The sequence below is a fragment of the Nicotiana attenuata genome, unplaced genomic scaffold, assembly GCF_001879085.1.
Source record: "Nicotiana attenuata strain UT unplaced genomic scaffold, NIATTr2, whole genome shotgun sequence".
NCBI classification, from domain to species: Eukaryota; Viridiplantae; Streptophyta; class Magnoliopsida; order Solanales; family Solanaceae; genus Nicotiana; species Nicotiana attenuata.
Window position 1 is genome coordinate 115,591 of NW_017672567.1, and position 23,931 is coordinate 139,521.

The 23,931-nt window shown below is 34.5% G+C and overlaps 1 protein-coding gene across 2 annotated transcripts; it reads right to left on the bottom strand.

Annotated features, from left to right (window-relative positions):
* Window positions 1-11,490: 11,490 nt before the first annotated feature.
* On the bottom strand, window positions 11,491-22,805 carry LOC109213693. 2 transcript variants are annotated; one of them, XR_002066053.1, is made up of 11 exons: window positions 22,596-22,805; window positions 20,405-20,699; window positions 20,212-20,295; window positions 20,071-20,133; window positions 19,789-19,878; window positions 16,252-16,350; window positions 15,331-16,109; window positions 14,995-15,034; window positions 14,607-14,694; window positions 14,446-14,500; window positions 11,491-11,702 (listed from the first exon to the last, which is right to left on the bottom strand). XR_002066053.1 is itself a non-coding variant. In XM_019377526.1 (6 exons), exon 5 carries the CDS (start codon window positions 19,503-19,505, stop codon window positions 17,409-17,411), a length of 2,097 nt encoding a protein of 698 aa, XP_019233071.1. In that variant the 5' UTR covers window positions 19,506-19,878; window positions 20,071-20,133; window positions 20,212-20,295; window positions 20,405-20,699; window positions 22,596-22,779; the 3' UTR covers window positions 15,755-16,109; window positions 16,252-17,408. The 2 variants fall into 2 exon arrangements, 1 of the variants encoding a protein (XP_019233071.1); XM_019377526.1 differs by lacking the exons at window positions 11,491-11,702; window positions 14,446-14,500; window positions 14,607-14,694; window positions 14,995-15,034 and having other exon boundaries at window positions 15,755-16,109; window positions 16,252-19,878; window positions 22,596-22,779.
* Window positions 22,806-23,931: the final 1,126 nt, after the last annotated feature.

Here is a 23,931-nt window from a genome sequence, read left to right on the forward strand (position 1 = left end):
GTACAGAGAATATTTCGGAATGGTTCAATTTATAGGATTCGTGTAATACTTACTTCCATTTACTTTTAAATTTCTAAACTTAGAGGAAGTCAAAAATATAAATATATCACCAAGTTTCGATGAAATTTTTTCCATCACTATTTCTTAGTCATATTTATCTTCATGAAACATATATGACAATTTGAGTTAAATATTTAGAGGAATACGTTTTCACAACTTTATTTGCCATTATGAGTCTCTTAGAAGTAGAATAGTATTTTTCTTATATTTAATTTGGAGGTTATACATTTTGACAAATTAAAGCTTAATTTAGTTCTTTATTCTTCATTTACGAATTTTCTGATATTATGTTTGGCAGTAGATGTTAATGATGAAGCAAATATTTTAGCAAGCCTTATATATGTATTTAATAATGTACAATTGTTATGTACAGTCTTTTATATGTTATATTTTATCAAGGGGTAATATGGCACAAGTATTAACTTCCCAAACATTCTATCTTACATTTCTGTGGACTAAAAAAAGTTCACACCCCATTCAGGCGTGTAATGATATTGAAACAATATGATTTTCTAAGTTGTGTGCTCAAAAAAGGAATCAACTAATAGTGGGTATTACTAAACAAAGAACAAATCTCTCCATATCAATAACTTCCAAATAACATTAAATTATTTTGTATATTATCAATCATAAAATATTGAAATTTCTAAGTTATATAAGATAATGCATAACCTTCCAAAACTGCTCTTACGAGCAAAAATCTTAAGCTGCTTTGCCTTTAAAAGATTAGTCTGTCATATACCTAAACCTTCATAACCATAATGCATAATTTAAATTCAAAAAAAATTAATTAAATTAAGCAACTTTGCTACGCAAACATCAAACAGAGAAACCAAAAAAAAAAAAAATTAAATTCGATGCAATCATGGAGGGTTTATCAATTCAAGATGTAATTTGACCGATGAATACAAATAAATGGCATGTAAAAATCTTTTAGAAACAAGTGAAACAAATTCATTTATTTGTGTTTTGGTTTAATTCTTTTGAATACGATCACTAAATTTTTACTACAATATACATCTTTTTCTATTATCGCTCTCCGTTTATTTTCTTATTGAATTAATCCGCGCATCGCGCGGGTACGTATACTAGTATAAAAGAATTTGAATATCCAACCGACAACCTTAATGCAATGTTGGGAGTAAGACTAATTAATAACCAGGCCAGGAGCAATGTTAGATTAATGGCTTGATGGATTGAATTACAACAATAATAATATATACAGTATAATCCTATAAGGGTAAATACTTACCCATACCGGGTGTTTACACCAAACTATATGAACTCAATATGGTTAATTAATTTAATTAGATGAGAATGCATGTATTTACCATGATTAAATGATTGAAGTCCATATGCAAAACACATGTCATATATCTATTGGTTTGGTTTAAACACCCGGTGCGGATAAGTTTTTACTATCCTATAAGTGGGATCTGAGAAGAGTAACGTGTATGCAGACCTTATCCTTATCTTATGAGGGTAGAGATATTGCTTCCATTAGAGTACTCTCGACTCAAGAAGAAAAAGAAAAATAGATACATATACACAAAGATAAAGTATATCACTTACAAAAGAAAATTGCTACTCCTAATTAATAATCTCTCTTGCTCCATGAATATAATCAACCATCATGGATCCAATGGCGGATCTACGCTTGGCGGCAGCACGCATCGGCTTTTGCCAAACTGTTTTATATACGGATATATAATACTTAAAAAAAGTCTATAAAATGGTCATGAGCACTAACTATACTAAAATTAGTTAAGTACTCACGACCGGTAAAATTCTGGATCCACCACTACACGTATCACTTCCTTTTGGACATTGTGTGTAGCATTCTTTTGAAGTGTTCTACTTGACAATGAATCCTTAAGGCTCCAGGTTGATTGTAGCCAAGTTCAAGAGCAGAAATGTCAAGTAGAGTTACAATACAAGGGTGTTTCATCAATTTCATTGGTATCATTACTCTTTCCATTTCTTCTTCATTTCCTACAATTACAGGAATATATCCTTTTCGAATTGCTTGATCGTCTTTCTCTTGCATATCGTTGAATCTCACATAACTATCACTGTAGCTATGTGTTGTAGAGTTTTTCTCTCTTGCTCCAAATGATCTCATCCTCCCCATTATTTTTGCCATTTGTGAGAAATTAAACTACTATAGCTAGCTTGTGATTTAAGAATTTGCTTAAGCTACACTTGTACCCTCTTGAATATATATACTAATGCAAATGTGGCTTCAAAGAAAGTTAAGTGGTAATAAAGGAAATATATAATTTTTTTAAGATGTCGTTTAATTAGTTATTGTATTAATTGACTCCACGCTCATCACCTAATGCTTTTATAATTTGTTAGAAGGAGTATATATTTTGTTAGAGAGGAAATGACTCCCAAGATTAAATAGAAGAAAATAATCCTACAATGATTTCTTGTATTTTATTTACTTATTTCATGTGAAAAGGATTACCTTTTAGGTGTATATATATTTTTTGTTTTTCTCTCTGTAATAAAGAAGAAAAAGAAAAAGGGGAGAAAAAAAGAAATAAAGGAAGAAGAGAAAACTCGGCTATAGTTATGCTAAATTTCCAATCTCTATTGATTAAAGAGTAGCCGGGAGCACAAAGCATCATGCGTTGACACAGGATAACCAATCTCGACTGATTATCCTTTTTAATTGTTGTGGGTGTCATTTTCTATATGTATAAAGAAAGCGACAGATCAGGTTGGAGAATACCACAAAGATATCACACATTTAAAAAAGAAAAAAACGATATTGGCGAATCATCAAGTAAGGATGGTAGTTCTTAATTTATTTATTGCTAGTGTTTAAAGTAGTTATATCAACTAAAATTCTCTAAGTGAATATTATTTTCTCAGCTATTTAGAGTTCCTAAAAAGAAAAGAAAGACTCGAGAACTTGAGAATTTTTTATTTATAGCTAGCTCAAAATAGTTTTGTCGAATTAGTTAATTTGCTTAATATGATATTTGACAATATGATAGAATATAACATGCACGCAAAGTTATGGAGTATTTGACTAAGTGAAGTTTGTATAATAAATAGGGACTACAACTTGCTCCAATGAGAATAAAAAAAAAAAATGGCACAGTATAACCGTTCTCAAAATAATAACCGAATATATATATATATATATATATATATATACACAAACACACATTATATATGTTATATACAAAAAATATACAAATTTTATACGCTTTTTCAACTATCGAATGTAAATAGTTTCTTTTGGTGTACGGTATTACTCTTACTTTAGCTTTGCAAGTAAAAACCCAGTTTCTTGACCTTTGGTTTAAATAAAAAGCGTGTTACGCGTTTTTTTTTTTTTTTTTTTTTTTTATCCGACGGAAAACTAAAAATATTAAGAGTCATTTTTCAATAGTTAGTATAGTACAACACTACGAATATTCGTTTTTATAATTTTTGGAAAACAAGGAAACTAAACTATTTGATGAGTTTTCTTTCTCCAGTACTTACCTTTGGAAATGAGATCATTAATTAAATTAAGGACAAGTAATACATTAATTATCACGAGTTATTAAAAAGAAAATTAGAGATCATTATATTCTGAATATAATCATGCCTAGAGACTTTGAGAAGGTCTCTTTTAATTAATGAAGGGATTACTTCAGAGATTGTGTCATTAATTAGATTTGATTCTTGATATCAAGCATGTTTAATGCGATGGATTATTCATGCGTTTGTAATTAATTAAGAATATATTTAAATGCATGATATTGCTTACATCACATAATTAAATAGATGTTGGGTGTTATATATGGCACCAAACATGCTGTATCGATCTATGTATTGTGAAATGGTGATAGAAGTCATTTATCATGCACGGGCGATCATGCTCGCGTTGGACTTTGCCGTGTTCTTTGGTTGTCCAGGCTCATGCCGACGTCAGTGAAAAATATTTACATCACACTCTTTGAGATATAACCCTTTTACGGACCCTACACTACTCCTTAAACTGCTCCTCATGATTAGGTTATGCCAACTTTGAGTATATGCCTATTATGTCTTGGCCAGGAAGGAAAAAGGGGCTTTTAACATATTTAACTGCACAACCAAAAATATTTACAACCACTAGCAAAACATTTATTATATACACTAATTATTTATGATATATAAATTTGTCGGTTATTTTTTTGGCGGACAAATATTTAAGTTATTTTTCCTTTTTCGTAGGAAAGATTTCTATTAGATAAAGGATTAAAACAGAAGAAGGAAGAATGGAAACAATAAAAATTAAATTCACACTTATTATGTAAGAAATTCTTATCGATACCACTAGACAATAAACTTCGAAAAACATTAGGGTTGGTTTTCTACCTATTAATTTTCATTAAATCAACCCTTAGTCGTTTATCTCCAAGGTGTTCATTCGAGCACCAGAGGGCAGATAATAAAAGGATTATTATTGATCCATAGTGTCTCCTTCCAAAATTTTTTAGTACAAGATCCCCTAGCAATGCATTATTTTTGGTCTTCTCCATTAAATAACCAATGGTATCTTTATACGACAGATAACCTAACATAGATACAAAAACTATTTTTCATTAATAATGAGAGATAAAATAGAAGCTTTGTTGCTACTAGTAACTACAGTTAGCGGTGTCAACGGTTTGATAGTTATTTTGTAAAATATGTACCTACTGAGTAGGGGTGAGCGTTCGAGCAGTTTAGATTGCATATGAAATTTCAGTTTGGATTTTAAGTTTTTTTGGATTGACGAAATGGAAATCCAAATCCAATCCAAATAAGTTCGGATTGGTTCAGATTTTTTAAGTTCGGTTTCGGATTAATCGTTTTGGATATTTTGAATTTTCGGTTTTGAGTTTATAAGTTGAGATGTTTCTTCTTTTTACAGAATGAATATTCAAATGAAGTATTCATGTTAAATTACCTGAAAAGTTCCTCATTCACACCGCAATCATCAAAATGAAGTATTAAAGTAATGAAATTATTATATAAAAAAATTTAAAAAAATACAATAGAGACATTAATACGACAGATAAGAATAGTATAATTAGTAAAACCATGTCCAATTGCAATTAGAAAGTATTCTCATAGTAACTTAATTAGTAATTAATATTATATGAGATAATATCTTAGTAATTAATATTTGGACGAGGTTGTGCGTAGTATTCCACCCACTCAGAGGTTATTTATAGGAGGGGATTTCAATGGCCACATTGGGTCGGTTGCTGGTGACTATGGCGAGGTGCATGGTGGCTTCGGCTTTGGGGATAGGAACGAAGGAGGTTCCTCGCTGTTGGATTTCGCTAAGGCTTTCGAGCTGGTGATTGCGAACTCGAGTTTTCCGAAGAGGGAGGAGCATCTAGTAACTTTCCGAAGTTCGATTGTGAAAACTCAGATTGATTACCTCCTCCTCAGAAGGTGTGATAGAGGGTTTTACAAGGATTGCAAGGTTATCCCGGGTGAGACCCTCGCGACCCAGCATAGGCTATTGGTAATGGACGTCGGTATTACGATAAGGAGGAAGAAGAGGTATGGTCGTGGACAACCGAGGATTAGGTGGGGAGCCTTAACTAAGGATAAAGACCAGGAGTTGGAGAGGAGGTTATTCGCTATGGGAGCATGGAGGAGTAGTGAGGACGCCAGTGCTATGTGGGCTACGACGGCGAACTGCGTTAGGGAGACGGCGAGAGAGGTGCTAGGGATTTCGAAGGGTCACTCTGGCAGGCACCAAGGCGACTGGTGGTGGAATGACATAGTCCAAGGCAAAGTGGAGGCGAAGAAGAAAGCGTATATGAAGTTGGTAGGGAGAACATGCGAGGAGGAGATGAGAGCGAATAGAGAGAGGTACAAGGTAGCAAGAAAGGAGGCTAAGCTAGCGGTCACGGAGGCTAAGAATGCAGCGTTTGGACGACTGTATGAGGAATTGGGGGAAAAAAGGCGGGGATAAGAAGCTGTTTCGATTGGCTAAAGCTAGGGAGAGGAAGGCTCGAGATCTGGATCAAGTGAGGTGTATTAAGTTGGAGGAGGTCGTGGGGGCTATGTGTAAGATGAGTCGGGGCAGAGCGACCGGGCCAGATGAAATTCCGGTTGAGTTCTGGAAGTATGTGGGTAGAGCAGGCTTGGAGTGGTTGACTGGGCTATTTAATGTTATTTTCAGGACAAAGAGGATGCCAGACGAGTGGAGGTGGAGTACAGTGGTTCCATTGTACAAGAACAAAGGTGATATTCAGTGTTGTAACAATTATAGGGGTATCAAGTTACTAAGTCATACCATAAAAGTTTGGGAGAGGGTGGTGGAGGCGAGGGTGAGGAAGATAATGTCTATATATGACAACCAGTTCGGGTTCATGCCGGTTCGCTGGACCACGGAAGCTATCCACCTTATTAGGAGGTTGGTGGAACAGTACAGGGATAGGAAGAAAGATATGCACATGGTGTTTATTGACTTGGAGAAAGCGTATGACAAGGTCCCTAGGGAGGTTTTATGGAGATGTCTGGAGGTAAAAGGTGTGCCAGTAGCTTATGTTAGAGCGATCAAGGACATGTATGATGGAGCTAAGACTAGGGTAAGGACGGTGGGAGGCGACTCGGAGCATTTCCCGGTTGTTATGGGGTTACACCAAGGATCAGCGCTTAGCCCGTTCTTATTTGCGTTAGTAATGGATGCACTAACACACCATATTCAAGGGGAAGTACCATGGTGTATGTTATTCGCTGATGTCATAGTACTGATTGATGAGACGCGGAATAAGGGGTTGGAGGTTTGGAGACGGGCTCTCGAGTCTAAGGTTTTCAAATTGAGCAGGACTAAGACAGAGTACCTGGAGTGCAAGTTCAGCGCCGAGTCGAGGGAACCAGGCATGGATGTGAGGCTTGGATCACAGGTCATCCCCAAGAGAAGTAGTTTCAAGTACCTTGGGTCGGTTATTCAAGGGGATGAAGAGATTGACGAGGACGTCACTCACCACATAGGAGTGGGGTGGACAAAATGGAGGCTAGCATATGGAGTCTTATGTGACAAGAAGTGCCACTAATACTCAAAGGTAAGTTTTATAGGGCGATGGTTAGACCGACCATGTTGTATGGGGCAGAGTGCTGGCCAGTTAAGAACTCTCATATCTAGAAGATGAAGGTAGCTGAGATGAGGATGTTGAGGTGGATGTGCGGGCACACTAGGTTAGATAAGATTAGGAATGATGATATTCGGGAGAAGGTGTGTATGGCCTCTGTGGATGACAAGATGCGGGAAGCGAGGCTCAGATGGTTCGGTCACATGCGGAGGAGAAGCATGGATGCTCTGGTGAGGAGGTGTGAGTTGCTGGCTTTAGTGGGTTCGAGAAGAGGTAGAGGACGGCCTAAGAAGTATTAGGGAGAGGTGGTCAGGCAGGACCTGGCAAGATTGCAGATTTTCGAGGACATGGCCCTTGATAGGAAGGTTTGGAGGTCGAGCATTATGGTTGTAGGATAGGGTGGTAGTCGAGCTTCTCCTCCTCCATTCCGGGGGGGGGGGGGGGAGCGAGTTTGAGTGGGTTGGTCCTAGGCAGACTTGTGGTTAATGTAGAGTTCACACTAACCTTACTGTTTTCCATAGATCTAGACCTTAGTTGTGGGTTATGGTTATTGCATATCATCTATTTTATGGTTTTTAGAATGCTGTCATTATTTCTATAGTTATGTTAACGTTACTGATGAATTGTCTTTTCTTGTTTTCTTATTTTATGCTCATCTTCCTGAGCCGAGGGTCTTTCGCAAACAGCCTCTCTGCCCTATCGGGGTAGGGGTAAGGTCTGCGTACACACTATCCTCCCCAGACCCCACTTAGTGGGACTTTACTGGGTCGTTGTTGTTGTTTTGTTGTATCTAATGGGTAGGGTATTGAACTTATTACTACTGATATATGGACAATTGACTAAATATAAAGTATAAGAATTTTAGATTTTCGGATATCCAAAAATTCGAAGCACCCAATCCAATATCCAATTCGAAATATACAAATTTTAAAAATTAAATCTAAAATAAAAAAATCCAAACCAAAAATTCAAGAAATTCGAATTTCGGTTTGAATTTCGGGTTTGCCCAAACTATGCCCACCCCTACTACTAAGTTTTTCGTATAACTAAAACTAGATTTTTTGAGATCGTTTTAATTATCTCGGTTTTTCTTCGATATTGATATGGAATGATTTAATTTTAATTTTTTTAAATATCATGTAAGAGTCGCTAGTAAAAGTATTAAGAAACCGATAATATACGTACTTGCATATGATTGTAGTAAAGCTCTCTGGATATTTTACTGTTTAAAAGGTGATGAATCAAGGGAACATGAAAGATGGCCAACATAGAGATCCATCCCATTATTGTATAACAATATAAAACAAATTAAGCAAAAATAAAAGCAATATAAATCAGGAACACTATTAATCAAGCTGAGACTCAAGAATAAAGTTTATTAGAAGATTAAGTATCCAACACGAAATTATTTGATACATTATAAATTATTTGGTACATTACAAATTTATTTAATAACCTAGAATTTTATTAAAAGAAACCTAGTAATCGATTTAATATAGTTCGATTCAGTAGGGGTGGGCATCGGTCGGTTCGGTTATGAATATTATCGGTTATCGGTTTATAAATATCATAACCCGATAACCAAACCGATAATATATTGGTTATCAGTTATCCGTTAATCGGTTATCGATCATTATCGGTTTACCCGATAAGATAAAACAACTAAAATAATTTCGCAATGTATAATACAGTTTCGGTATAAAACTATTTTAGCAAAATAGTTTCGGTAATGTATAAAGATTTACAATGTATAAAACAGTTTCGGTAAAATCAGTGTTCTTAAGATGTTCTTTGTTCAAACTACTAGCAGTAACTCTTTGTACATTGATATCTACTTTTTTACTCTAGTACAAAATTATGTATATAGATTAAAAAGTTTATTAGTTATGAAATACAAATTTTATAACAGCTGACACAAGATAACTTTGTAACAACTCAACAATTTAAGCACACGACAAATCTCACATCAGCTTTCAAACAAACTAAGAAAAATTCAGAGCAAGAATGCTTTCAAACAAACTAAGAAAAATATGAAGCAACTAAAAACTTACACAAAGAATCAAGATGAAGCTAAAGAATGCGACTGAGAAATGCGACTGAAGAGTGAAGTAAAGATGCGACTGAAGAATCTGATAGATCTAAGAAATGAAGTGAAGATGCCACTGAAGAGTGAAAGAAAGAAGCTGAGAAATGCGACTGACGCCAGTCTGAATCTTGACGGTCTGACTGGTGAGGGCGTGATGCGACTGAAGCCGGCCTGAGTCTTGACGGGCTGACTGGTGAGGACGCGAGGCGGAGAAACAAAGAAAGAATTGGAAAATCAAAGAGTGAACTATGAATTATGAAACCCTAGTATGTATATACTTAAGGGTAAACTAGTAAATTAGTTCATCTTTATTTGGTTATCGATTTTACCCAATAACAGAATTGCAAACCGAGCCCGAACCGATAACCCAATAAAAAAAAGAGAAATTTTCATAAAGCACTATCTTTTAATGGTAATTAGCTATCTATATATACCATTTGCTATATTACGGATTGTAGATATGGTTTCTGTTGTTATAAGATGTATTAGATGTATTTAAGCTTCTGTATTCATGAATACACTAGCAAAAATAGGCGTGAATCAGGGAAGTCCAGCTAATCAATTATTGTATTCGAGTGTATTCGACTGTATTCATGGCGTGAAACATGGGATTACAGCTGGACAAATTATTGTATTCGACTGTATTCACGATGTGAAACAGGGGATTACATTATTTTTATACGGAAAGTGAATCAATTAACATAATAGACTCCTAATATAACTCAACAAACTCAATTATAACACACAAATTTTGTATTTCCAGTTACAAAAAGATTCTCAACTGAACAATACCCAAAAAACATAGCAATCTTCGGAAAATTATATAATACATCTGAATACATAAATTATATTAATTAAAAAAATATATGAATACATTCATGGCATATAGCGAGACAGTGAAATACAATGAAATATATAGAATACAGCGGGATACATTGAAATACAATAAAAAAAGATAGTGCATACAATGAAATACATGGAATACAACGAGATACATTGAATTACAATAGAAAAAAAGACAATGAATAGAATGAAATACATGAAAATACAGCATGATACGTTGAACATACATTGAAATATATTAATAGAAAATATCGTCTCGTCAAGAGGGCCGCGATTCTGACTCGAAACTCTCAAAATTTGGAGCACACTTGGTCTTGAAGATCTTTGTCCCTACTGCTTCGTTCCCCGGTGGTGCCTCTGCGAAAGATGCCATTTTTTGAATTTGGGGCTTTTTCTGATTTTTAAAAAGTATAACCTAATAAAAATAGTGTTAGAAACGAACCCTTCCTTGATGATTTTAAGATCAGGTACTTGAGTAGAAGAACGCATAAGCTTTGAGACAAAGTAACGGAGGATTCCAATTAAGACCATAACAACTGAGAGCAGGATTAATACCCAGTCTCTAATTGCTGTATCCAATACTAAATCTTCAGCCATTTTTTTGAATCTGGCGTTTGTGATTGGAATCGAAATTTTGGTGGTGTACAAGAAAATAACAAGGAAGAAAAAGAGGAGAAGAAAGCGGCAAAAATCTGAAAGAATGAGAGAGAAAAATAATACAAAGAGTAATTTATGGCTTAATGGTATGAAGTAACCATAAATAGATATTTGGCTATAAAAATCAAAAGATAGTTATGGAATATAATTTTTTAAAGGGGTATTTATTTAAAATAAATAAGGTATCAACCTTTACTATAGGAAGTAACTAATCCTAAAAAAATAAAAATTTAACCCGTTACCTAACCATCAACCCAATAGCCCAATACTGATAAACCAATAAATAATTAACGATTCGGGTTATCGTTTTACCTTATATATGCCCAGCCCCACACGGATTCAGTCAATTTGGTGTTTTCAAAGATCCAATGTGACCCTAACTACGAGATCGCAAGTATGCTCAAGCAACGACTACTCGTTATTTGAGCATGCACTCTATTCTCTGGATTATTTCGATAAATATTTCAGTTTTTTTGCTTAATACCTATATTAGAATCTTGTATTACAACTTGTTTTTAACCAAATTACCCCCAATTGTTTGCTTCATTTCGCTCCCCTTCACAAACGATGTGAACGTAACCTCTGCCTCTTCATCCTTCTCCACTGATTCTTGATTCCATATAATCGTCTTTTACTTATTAATTTTTGGAACAGTAAATTGATGATTTATGTTTAGACACACATATACACTACTAGATGGGATTGGCCCGGGCGTGTTTTTTACCCGCTCAAGCAGTAAGATTGTGCTAATACCACGATGGATATAGATATTCCTATGGCTGAACAATAATATTAGGGGCGACCTTTGTACAATAGAGAAAAAAATTCCAACATATTTAATTCATTATTTACATTTTATAATTCACTTTACAATGCCAACAGACTTAACCATTCATCTGGAGAACATCTGAAAAAGGTATAATGTATCAAATCTAATTCCAATAGATATCCACTCTCCTGTAGAAACTCTTGTTCTGCAAAGTAGATATTGTAATTCACATCAATATGGCGAAACTTTGGGATACAACAGCTAATAGCAGTATCATAGGTGCAACATATGTATTCGGGGATAAGCAGATTATAAGTCAGATAAGTGTGTTCAGAAGTTAGGAGTTAGGAACCAGCGTTACCCTTCTATCAGTAAAATTTACTCCTGTAAAAAGTGAGATTCCATTTTAATTAAGTCGTACCTTATCTAACTTCTAAGTTAAACATCTAAGTAAACACATATTTTATAGACTGAATTCCTAACATAGATATTTCTCTGTCATAATTTTGGGACAACAGACATAAATACAAATAAGGACAGTTTCTCTTCGCATTGACTACTATTATCACTTTTCTCCACAAGGAACATTTTCAAATTTTGATCAGGAGAATCTAGGGAGCCAGGCGCAGGTAATTCTCTTAGTTAAGAAAAAAATGATTAACGCTATAAGATTCAATAAGAAGGCGGATCTAATCATTGTACTGCTTCCATTTTTTCTCACAGCTCAATATGATACCACAAAAAGAGTATACAACAGGTTTATAACGACATAAACTAAACTATTATTCTGATCATCTCATATTCTCATTAAGTTACTGCTTATGTACAATTTTGCTCATTTTACTATCACGAGAAAGACAAACTCTATGTTTTAGTCAAATGTATTATCTGTTCTAACAATAGCATCATCTTCTCTCTTGGAGTAGAAGGAGAAAACAATATTGAAGTATCTTAATCATAATTTTTCACTTTAACGTTATGTTTTCTTCTTTTCCAGATTGAATCGTAAATTGCAGTTACAATAGGTTTGAAAGTTCAAGCGAGACAAACTTGATTGTTAATTCTACATTACTTGGGTTGATTTTTTTTATTTATTAGCAACAATATAAAATAAAGTCAAAGATGCAACATATTCTTAGTAGATAACCATGATCTCGTAAGATAGATCCTTCCAAATTAAAATAACCTCAATACTCAGAAGAATCAGTCGCTATCAAAGTTATACACACAATAATACATTAATAAGAAACCGAGTAAGATTCAGCAGATAATGATCATCACTAAAGAGTGAAAATTTATTGTAACGCACATTACCAAATAAAAAAAATAAAAAAGTACAAAGTTATCTGTAAAGCAGGGAACGTAGCATGAACCAAGGTGTTCTGATTTTTTTTTTTAGTTTCATTATCTTTTTAAATGGGATAGACTATCTTGTAAGTTCATAACTAAGTCAAATATATTATTTGATTATCCGCGTTGAAGAGATATATTTTTCAGTTGATTCAATACAGTATATTATGGGATTCTGTCCAAAATTTTATTTTGATTTTACCTCACCCATCACAACATCATTCTTGGACAATCCCATAATATCTGATAGCCACAAGTTGAACTTCTAACATAGTGGATGTGTTATTCTCTTTTTTCTCGTTTTGGTCCATGTGTTTTTAACTATCAAGTTGTTCCTTTTTTTATGTTTTCAATCTACGTGTTTTTAACTGCCAACTTGGTCTTTTAGGAAGACAAAATTGAATTAAAAAATTAGACCGATACAAAAATAGCAAAAGAAATTAAATATCAGATAAATATGCCAAAGCCCAAAAAATCTTGAGTAACACTCCTACAAAACTTAGTTCCCGGTATTTTTTATCACCATTCCACAAGATATAAGATGAAGAGGTAAAGCACATATATTTCTGCAAATGAAGCATAACTAATTATTTGTCATAGCTTCCTTTTGATAAGACCCAATTAATTGCCAAATAAGTTGACAGAGAACAACGCTGGTAAATGCAGCAGCTTAAAATGGAAGAGACACAAGGTCTTCAAATGTAAGTTTTTGATCCTTACGTTATGGGCGACCAAATGGAACATTCTATCACCCAACGCCCCTCAATTCTGATATCACCCTATATTTATAAATATCCAATTTATGATTTCATTGGGAAAAAGCTAAAAATTTGACAAAAAATATCTTAAAAACAGAAGGAGATATTGTGCAGCTAGCGAATTGAACATCAATTTCAATTCTTCCAATTTTTCTTCGGTGAACGTGCTACAAAAGAATATCAAATTCGTTTTAAGTTCAAACTGATCAAAAATATTTAAGTGGGTAACCAGTGTAGTGTTAAGAGAAACTGGCACCTCATAGCTAAAGCAAATCGCAGATTCATAGAATAATTGAGATTGAATAATTCTATATGTCAATACTTGAGTTATGGAGTTTAAATCTTTATTAACATGGATATGTTATGAGAAAATTATCGGCCTGCTTGCAAATCTTGAACAAATTTAAATATGTAACCTTGAAAATATAGGGAAGAGTTTCTTATTTCAAATTTGCAATGGTTCCGGTCAATTTCTCTTTGACATTGATATTGCCTCATTGGCTTTTTTCCCCAATAATCTACATCAAGGATCTAATGTCTAGCATATGCAGCAAAACCATATGACGAAAGAATTCTTCTATCTACTTTGAGGTCGGATTCTGATTCGTCAATTATTTTTTCCTCCATAATTCATTCACAAGTTCTTTTACTTTTAATGCCATGATCAAATAATAATATTTATGACTAACCAATACCTTCAATTGAGCCATTCATAGCAAAACACTATTAACACCCAATAACCGCAGTAATACCTAACACTTTTCTTAAGTTATCCATAAAACTCATGATTATCGTCCCCAAATATACTCAGTGGACTAAATCAAACTACAAAATATTTACCTTGGGATGGGTAAGTAATTGGAGTTGGCAATTTCACAAACACATAGCAGGCCAACTGAAAACAAAGGTGACCAAAAGAAAAAATTTGAGATCTAGCAAACAATTGGTTTTAAACCCGAAGTAACAGATGAACAAAGCAGAGTGGTAAGAGTAAGAAATACCGTTCAAGTCACTGACCCAGGTTTCTTACACAAAGACCTTCGATTAATTGTTGATGTCGAAATCGATAAACTTGAGATAAAACGAAATCTGAAGATGAAGCAGAGAAAGAAACAGGACGAACAAGATGAAACTTAGAACTGTGGCCCAAATATAAGAAAGTCAGAGGCTCATGTATTCTGAAATCCCCAATTTAAAAATGACAAAACCTTCAAATGCAAACAAAGATAGAAAATTGTCGGATAATTGGCGGAAACCCCAGTTTCTTTTCAAGCTGTTCTTTGAATTTCACAAACAACAAAAATTTGAACAACAAACCAAGAAGAACCCTGAAACAAAATAATCACAGTCACCCATATGAAGGAGGAGAAATAGAATAGTAAAACTAACCTTTCAGCCATATGATTATCTTGGTGGAGCAAATGTGAAACTGTGAAAAATCCAGCAAAAACCTCAATTTTCAGTCAAAAATATTATTTTATATTCTAGAAATTGGGATTCAATTTATGAAAGCAAAAAACACCGTAAAAATCACAAGGGTTAAGCGAGTAAGAAGGAGAAGATGGGCGAATTTTACAGAAAGCAAGATGGTGAAGCAGCGCAAAATTATGGTATTATGATAAAGCAGAGCAAAATTAAGCGGTGACAGTGGATTGCGAAATTACCTAAGTAGTCTTTCCTAAACAACACAAATCAGTTAGTGTAGCGACACAACAGGAATTTTACCTAAGATAGGGCACTGCAAATACGAAATTGCCCTCCGTCGGCAATGTCGACAGAGAGCAGCTTGTGCGCTCTTCTATATAAGTAGAAAAATAGAACTAGGCCCGGGTTATACTGTGTTTTATTTTGGCAAATATTATATGAATATCAAAACTCAAGCACAAGGAAAAATTGTATATACTGAGATGTTTTATTACTAAAAATTTGCCAGTGGTATTTGTGTACACGTTGTTATGATAATCTTTAATCTCATGTAATGTAATAGTTGCGGATGTGTCTGGTTTATTACTGTGCAAATCTTTCATAAAACACAAGTACTGTAATTTAGTGGGATTGTATGTGCAGGAAGTTCTAATTCCTGATTTTTCCAAAGACAATGGGCAGCCAATAAACCCATACTCAGGCTGCTAGCATATGAGAATTGATGAACTGGAAAAATAAAATTATCACTAATTCATGGGAGAGGTCTCACTTTTTATAAGCACAACTGATGCATGAGAGAGTACCTTGTCATCAACTAACACTAAGAAGCATATACAGACAACATAGACTTTTTTTGGTGGAAATAAAAAGATTAATTAATCATCACTAAACAAATACATTTACATCCATCAAACAGTCATCAAAACTCCATAACAGAACCCAGCCTACTACTGTACTTTGCCTCTTTGTATAAGACTTATTTCCAGCTTGTGTCATTGTTATGTTTCCTCTCTTTATAACATAGATGCATCTATATTTCCACCAAACATCACCGTGGCCATCAATACTATCATTCTCACCTGAGAAATCAGTTTAAATACTTCAGTCAGACGACATTATATTAGGCCTTGCAGTTTAAGTTAAGGTGGTTCTTACTTGCCACAAATTGTACCCAAAAAGGTATTGAGGAAAATGTAAAAGATTATGATAAATGATATTTACCAGTGATAATCATATCATGGAGCCCGTCTCCATGGAGTAAGCTCATATACCTTCCACCAGGCCGCTCTCTTCCTCTCCCATATGAAGGCAATGGATCAACTCAACAGTTTCAAGCATCACCCAGTTAATACCAAAAATATTATATTTATAACCACTTTCTTACAAACTTGAGTCTCTTATAAAAACTAAATAGATCTTCAAAAATTAACAGGCACATGCACATTAGACAAATTGAAGTATTGACATTAGTTTTCTTTTCATACTACGCCAGTATCTATGAAATGCCAAAAAAGATAAATTACCAAGTAGTCATGAGTCTCTTCTAGCTCCTTGCAGCATTGAGAAGATCTTAGAACAACTATTACATCAATATAAAATATGAAACATGTCAACTTAGAACAACTATTACATCAACTAAGACTATACTGTTACTACCGTATTGTTTTTTTTTTCTAAAACCCATTTTGAAAATCGCTTTCCTTGAGCCAAGGACCTATCGGAAACACTTTCTCTATCTCCATAAGGTAGGCGTAAGATCTGCGTATACTCTATCCTCCCCAGACCCCACTTGTGGGATTTAATTGGATATGTTATTGTTGTTGTTGTCAAGTAAGACTACGAATGACTGTCATTTTTGCTCGCTTGAGCATCACAAATTTTAAATAACCTGATTTTGGGTAAATTGTTTTCCTTTGTCAGGAAAACTACGTTTTCTTGGAGAGCACAACTAAAGATCTAAGGCATTGTACAACTTTGAATTGTTTAAACAACATACTCTGTACTTCTCCATTGGCACTTGAGTTAGCATCGAAGATGTGTCTCAAAGAGCAGATTGTCAATATTTTCTCCAAACTACATGTCCGGTCCAAATGAATGCACAAGAAAATAAGATGGTTTCCGGATAAAAAGAACATATGAAGAATAGTTGTATAGAAATATGCAGGGAAATGATCAACTATCTAAGCAAACGGGCATCCTTTTAGTCAATGTACATAGAAGTCAACAAAGTAATCTGTCAAGTTTTAAACTCTATCCAGATGAGAAAAATGTCCAAACCTTCAGTAAAAGTTCATACACATTCAATATCGTAATCTTATTTTTCATGAGCTGAAATTCTGTTGCCACGGTCATACGTAGTTTCTGGGTTGGCATAATTCTCAGTAATGTTTTAATGCCATTTTATATTTTCTTATATATTTAGCATCTTTATTTGTTTCATTCATCAAGAAGAATTCTGTCAACATCGTCTTCTTAATCATAGGATTTTTCATAATACTATCTATTGTGTCAGTTTTTTTAAAAGAAACAAATTGCAGTCCATCAAGATGTAGTTGGAGGTGATAAACACTTGGAGTCATTTCACTGATAGGAAAGGCAAATAGGCGCCACATAGCTTCGGGCGGCGATACCCATCTAGCAGATTGATATTCTTTTATCTCATCTATTTCTATATTTGTGTTATCTTCACATAGACCAAATGAAATTTTATCATGTCCTTTACAGATATATTTGTATATATATTTCACAACTTTAATATCTGAGCAAACTTCGACATTTAGATGACAATTATATTTGCACAACAGATAAGGATTGTAAGGAACAACCCAGGAGTTGTCAAGATATTGCTCCCTTACTTTCACAGATTTGCCAGTGTTTCGCCTTCTATAAATTGGGTATGATTCCTTTCCTTTTCTCGTATCGTCGGCGAAACTCTTTGGATACTTAAATTTGCATTCTTTTTTTTTGTTCATACAAGAATTTGTAGGATTCAAATAACCACAAGGCCCATGCATCATATGTTTAATAACAAGTTTATGTAAGCAAGAGTTTGCATCAAGATCAGGTAGCTCAGCAGAGACAAACTTGTCATAAGCTTCAGGTGTCAATAATTTATAGTCATCAGTAAGTATAATAAGAAAATGAGCATGTGGAAGACCTCGTTTTTTAAATTCTATAGTGTACATAAAAGCTGCAAATTTTCCAAATATGTTTCTTTTTAAAATATCTGTTTTCATCTCTTCTACCTTCGCTCTAAATACTCGACTAACTAAGTCGGGCCTATTTTGAGTTTCGTCTGTTGCAAGCAAATGCTCTTTTATTTCTGGCCAAGCAGGATTGCATGTCATGGTCAGAAATATATCCGGCTTTCCAAAGTGTTGCACTAACGCAATAGCATCCATATAACGCTGACACATATCTCTCGGTCCACCTGTAAAACTTGTCGGTAGAAAGTTCTTTTTTCCTATCTTAGAAGCTTCTCTTTCACCAAGTCGTAGGATATCAAGAATTCCTTGTAGTACATCAATCCGAAATAAATCTTGGTTAAATGAGGCAAAATCTAACCTCTGAGTTTCTACTTTTATAAATTCATCAACTGAGTATTGTTGAAACAATCTGCCAGAATGTAAAACTCCGTTCTCTTCATTATCTCTCATCTGAAGTTTGTAACAATAATATTCACGACAAGAAACAGTATCCCTTTTTCGTTTTCCCTTTTTCAGAACTTCAGCTTCCATATCAAGTAACCCATCAATTGAACACATATTAGATAAAGTTGGAAGTTGTTCTTTTTCGTAGTAAGCTCTCTTTTTTCTCAGTTTATTCCTAGGTTGTGCAACCTTTTGAATACCAGAATGCCATCCGTTTTGACCGTAAGGTAGTAAAAGCGGATACTGCAAAGGGTCATAGCAACCGTAATAGTAATTTACCAGCTGACTCTTGTTACTTTGAGTGTAAATTCGAATATGGGGTCCAGAAGTATTATAATTTGTTTCTTGTTCTAGCCATAATGCCGCTACGTCTGACACAGTTGGTAGGTTATATATTCGTTGATCTAAGCCAGAATCACTCCTCAATGCAATATAAAAGTTTGATAATTCTGAAATATGTATTAGAGATTTCAAGAAAATACAGTAGGGATTTATCTTCAGTATATCCATTAACTTCTCAACAACTGATTGTCTAAGTATACCTGAATAAGTCATTCGATTCAACATTTTAGTATTATCATCATAAAAATACAGTTGTAAATTTATTGGTTGTCGATTTGATGGAATTAAATCATTTATGAAATGATACATTTGTCCTTGTACTCTAAATGTGTAAATACCATGGTTTCTTTTCGCTAGCACCTTGTCATAGTTTACTCCAAGTGAAGTAAACGCAAACATGTTATTGTACATTCTAAGGTAAGTACGGAAGTGCTCAGATTCTTCAGTATTGGCTAAATAGAGATTCAATAGTTCAGCAGGCATTTCATGTGATGTTAGTTAACTTAACCGAACCGTTGCTACAACAAAATCCTGGAGGTTCATACTCAAATTTTTTGGCACCACAGTACTGGCAGTTCGGAACCTTTTTTAGAGCAACATAGTCACATTGTTGCTCTTTAGTAGCCATGCATACCTTTCTGGTCCGGTTATTAGCTGAATACGTAAAAATATCATTATGATAGACATTATTGTAACGAGGTATGCGTAGACACACATGGTTTAATATGTCATTGCCAACAAAGTACAATATAAAGGCTAAGTTTACCTGTTTCACGAATGGTAGGAGCATCACATATACTCTTCCCTCTTTTCAAATTGCCCCTCAATTTAGGCACATGAGCTTCAACGTTGGCAGCTGACAAACAAAATTGTCAAGATGTTTAAAAGCGTATAATGAAGCCTGAGTAGGTACAAAACTGATCAGGAAAAAGCACAAAGTATTTATGCATTTTAACTTATAGACACATTTAAGATAAATAACATATAATATTATTCCTGTGAAAAGAGTAGAAATGAATGTCTTTACAAGATAAAAATTGAGGAAAACCTTTATTTTTAACAGCCTACAGCTCTGCATCGTGTCCCTCGTAAGGTACACCAGATGTCGAACCTAATGTACAAAAAATTGTAATTAATATATTAAAATACAATAAATATAAAGTGAAACAATATACTTTCTGTTACTTACCAAGTTCAAACACAGACAAATAGCCAGTAACATTCTTTTCTTTGTTGGAATCAATTGCTGCCCCGTCAAATGCAGATATATCAACTAATATAGGAAGCAAAACATGTTTACCATTAGAAAATTTAATGTAAACACTACCATCAATGCGACACGTATTTTTATGTAAGAACTATATCTTCTTTTCATTCCGTACCTTTGTTACCAACAGAAGATGGTTCGTTTATCGTGAGAGTTCTTTGCCTACGCAGGTTAGCCCCAACTTGGAACAATGACTCTTCTTCAGTGTAATCCATCAGTACGTGCTGTTTTTTTGATTCAAGCTCTTTTAATCGTCGCTGTAATAGAAGCGACTCTTTTTTATCAACTGGTAACTGTTTATACAGGTCACGTCTCCTAAGCTTGATTTTAGACATTGTTTCTGTTGAGTATCGGCACTTCTTTTTTGGTGGGCAGCTAGTTGATGCTTTGGTTTTATTGTCTGTCGACATCTGCAATTTCAACAATTTAAATAAAACTACCTCCGGCTAGGTAACTAATCTTTCAGAAGAAACCCTGGACAATGTTATCATACTACCTCCATGCATTGATAGTCAAGGTTAAGAAAACAAAATCAAGACTTACTTTGATTCATTCTATTGTTATGAAACTTCATGATCCTTATTTCGTATTCAGTAGTCTCCAGAAACCACTAATCTTGCCCATTTAAATTCTATTTCATATTATTTTGCCAATTAGTTTTCGAAAAGCTGAAATTTTGCAAGGTATTTGTTTTTCTTTTAAAAAAAATGATTATCATATCAAGGAAATTCCAGCTTATTTGGAATATACAGAATTTTTTCTATGTTGGCATACTTATTATGTAACTAAGTAGAGAAAAGATATTACAAATATTGCAACATAATAGACACAATAGAGAGATATGATTACTTATTTCTTACTGGATCCAACAAACAGAGCATAGCAATATGAGTCAAAAGAAGAAATGACAATTCCACCTATTGAGGAAAAAACTATTAATTTCTAAATACTAACTTCATGAATGCAACAGACTGCGAGAAATTAATACAATTTCAATTGTGAATTTGAAAATTAGAACGTACAGTAAAACATCAAGCTAGCATGTAAAAACATGACTCCTCAGAGGAACTATTTTGAATGCATAATCAACTGCCTTGCAAGCAATCCAAGGTTAAGATAATCTATGCAACTAATAAATAGACGTCCAAGAATGGAAGATGAAACTTCCTCCACTCTCAGAAAGAGAAATATATTTCTTAACAGGAAATGCAAAAAGCATCAAGTATCTGGTAAGAGCATGTCACAAAGCCAATTGTTTTAAACTTCTTTTCTCTTACACACACTTAAGTAGTCCCCAGAGCCTTTACTCTCAAGCTCTCAAGAAAAGGCAAAACTTCATTGCCACTTCCTACTTTGCAGATAAACATGTTTTTTCTACTATTGCATCAAGTGCCGTAAATCACGAGTCTAGATTTCACTTCTTGAAGAACCACAAGGAACTCCATTTATATTGTAACCCAACCGGACCCAATTCCAAACAAAGGAAGAGGGTTTACTGTCTTTTAAAAGCAACATCCTTGATTATATCTATATGTATCAAAATTCTTACCAATTTTAGTTTCATTGTGACTAACTTCTACTTTCTTTTTTGTGCCTATTAATTAGGAATTGCGTTTGCATTCCAAAATTTTACAAGATAAGGACATGTCATATACCTGGAATAAAGCAGCAAAGGAATACTACTGTAGCTGTTATATAAACTTTTGAGTAGCTTGACTACCTTATATCTAAAAGTAAATTACTTCGTTATAAATCCCTACATACATTAAACTGACCTCTCTTTGATATTTTCAAAATAAAGAGCATTTGAAGAGTTGCATTTTCATATGGACTAAATTCATCTTATTGTATGTGAATAGTCTCTCTGCATTAAAGTATTTAATGATGCATTTGAAAAAGATAAACTTAAGAAACGTTCCTGTCGCATGCTAATATAATTAATGACCAGTAAAAACTTTCATATTTGATGTCTTTCACCGTCTTTTTTCCTTTCCGATTCACCATATTTATCATATTTTTCTTGCCCACTTTCTGAAATTATTACTTTTATTTAATTTAGTCAAACTTTCATCTCTTTTTTGTTTTCCTGTTTCATCATTTCCTGATAATATTTTTCTTGTATTTTTCCCAACGCATCGTAGATGGAAAAGGAAGACAATTACATACAAAAGAAAGACCCTTCAGTGGTCTATTCAAGAACCAACACAAACAATTTCTACTATACAGATATATGCTCAGTAAAAACCGACTAAACACGAAGCAAAGCAAACAGAAAAAGGGCAGTGCGATATTACAGAAAGACTCACCAGAAATATTATTCACAGAAGAAAATCCCGGAGAGAAATCGAGAACTGTTTGAGAAGAAGTACAGCAGGGAAAGACGATAGAGGGAGAAAACTACAATTGCAGAAGAAACGCAGTAGGGAAAGCCGATAGAACAGAGTAAAGTAAGATGAAATCTGGTGACTAACGCTTGAAATATGATGCAAAATAGCTGAAGTCAACATCTGTAGCGGTTACTGCTAGGTGGGATAGGTTAAATTGACCTTATAATCCATATTCTAATCGGAATTCAGTGATACTCATAAGGGGCAGAATAGACAATTGAATATACAGTTGGACTAAAATGACCAAATAGCCCTCGATCAGCAAGCAGGGATGTCGACGGTCTCCTGCTTGCATTAGGGCTCTTCTATATAGTATATAAGAAATGAGGATAGATAAATTTTAGGATAAATTGTTCTATGTTTCTCTGTGATTTATGCTAAATTGCATTAGGTTAGTTAATCGGAGGGGAGCCTTGGCGTAACTGGTAAAATTGCTGCCATGTGACCACCGGTTCGAGCCGTGGAAACAGCCTCTTGCAGAAATGCAGGGTAAGACGTGGAAACAGCCTCTTGCAGAAATGCAGGGTAAGACTGCATATAATAGACCCTTGTAGTCCGGCCCTTCCCCGGACCCGCGCATAGCGAGAGTTTAGTGCACCGGACTGCCCTTTACATTAGGTTAGTTAATCAGTTGTGAAATTAACTGAACGCTGGATCTTGTTAGTGAGGCTGTACAAAAATCTTAATAACTTTAGCATCCAAGGGTGTCGGCTAATGGTCAATAAAGTGAAGAGAATTATTAGGTCTCAGGTTCAAATTTCAGCAGAGGCAAAAATTACTAGGTGATTTCTTGCTATCTGCCTAAGCCTTGACGTGCAGAATTACTCGGTATCTGTGGGTTGGTTGGAGGTTAACAGATCGCATAGCGGGTAGCTCCGGGCTGCCCTTTACATCAGTTATTAAATTAACTAAACGACCGATCTTGTTAGTGAGGCTCTGCAAAAATCTTAATATTTTTAGCATCCAAGGGTGTCGCATAGTGGCCAATAAAGTGAGAGGAGAATAGGTCTCAAGTTCAAATTCCAGCAGAGGCAAAAATTACTAGGTGATTTCTTGCTATCTGCGTAAGCCTTGACGGGCAGAGTTAGTCAGTATCTGTGAGTTGGTTGGAGGTTAACAGATATTTGATGGAATAGTCGAGGTACGTGCCTGCTGGTGGTGCACGTTGAAAAATATGAGTGATAGGATATTCCATTGAGGAGCAAAAAACCATAAATTTTGATGAAAATTGTAATACAGGAACATATCATTGTTT

Bases quoted from the DNA above. Each gene is read 5' to 3' on its own strand.
- LOC109213693 (XM_019377526.1), bottom strand. From the start codon at position 19,505: ATGCCTGCTGAACTATTGAATCTCTATTTAGCCAATACTGAAGAATCT.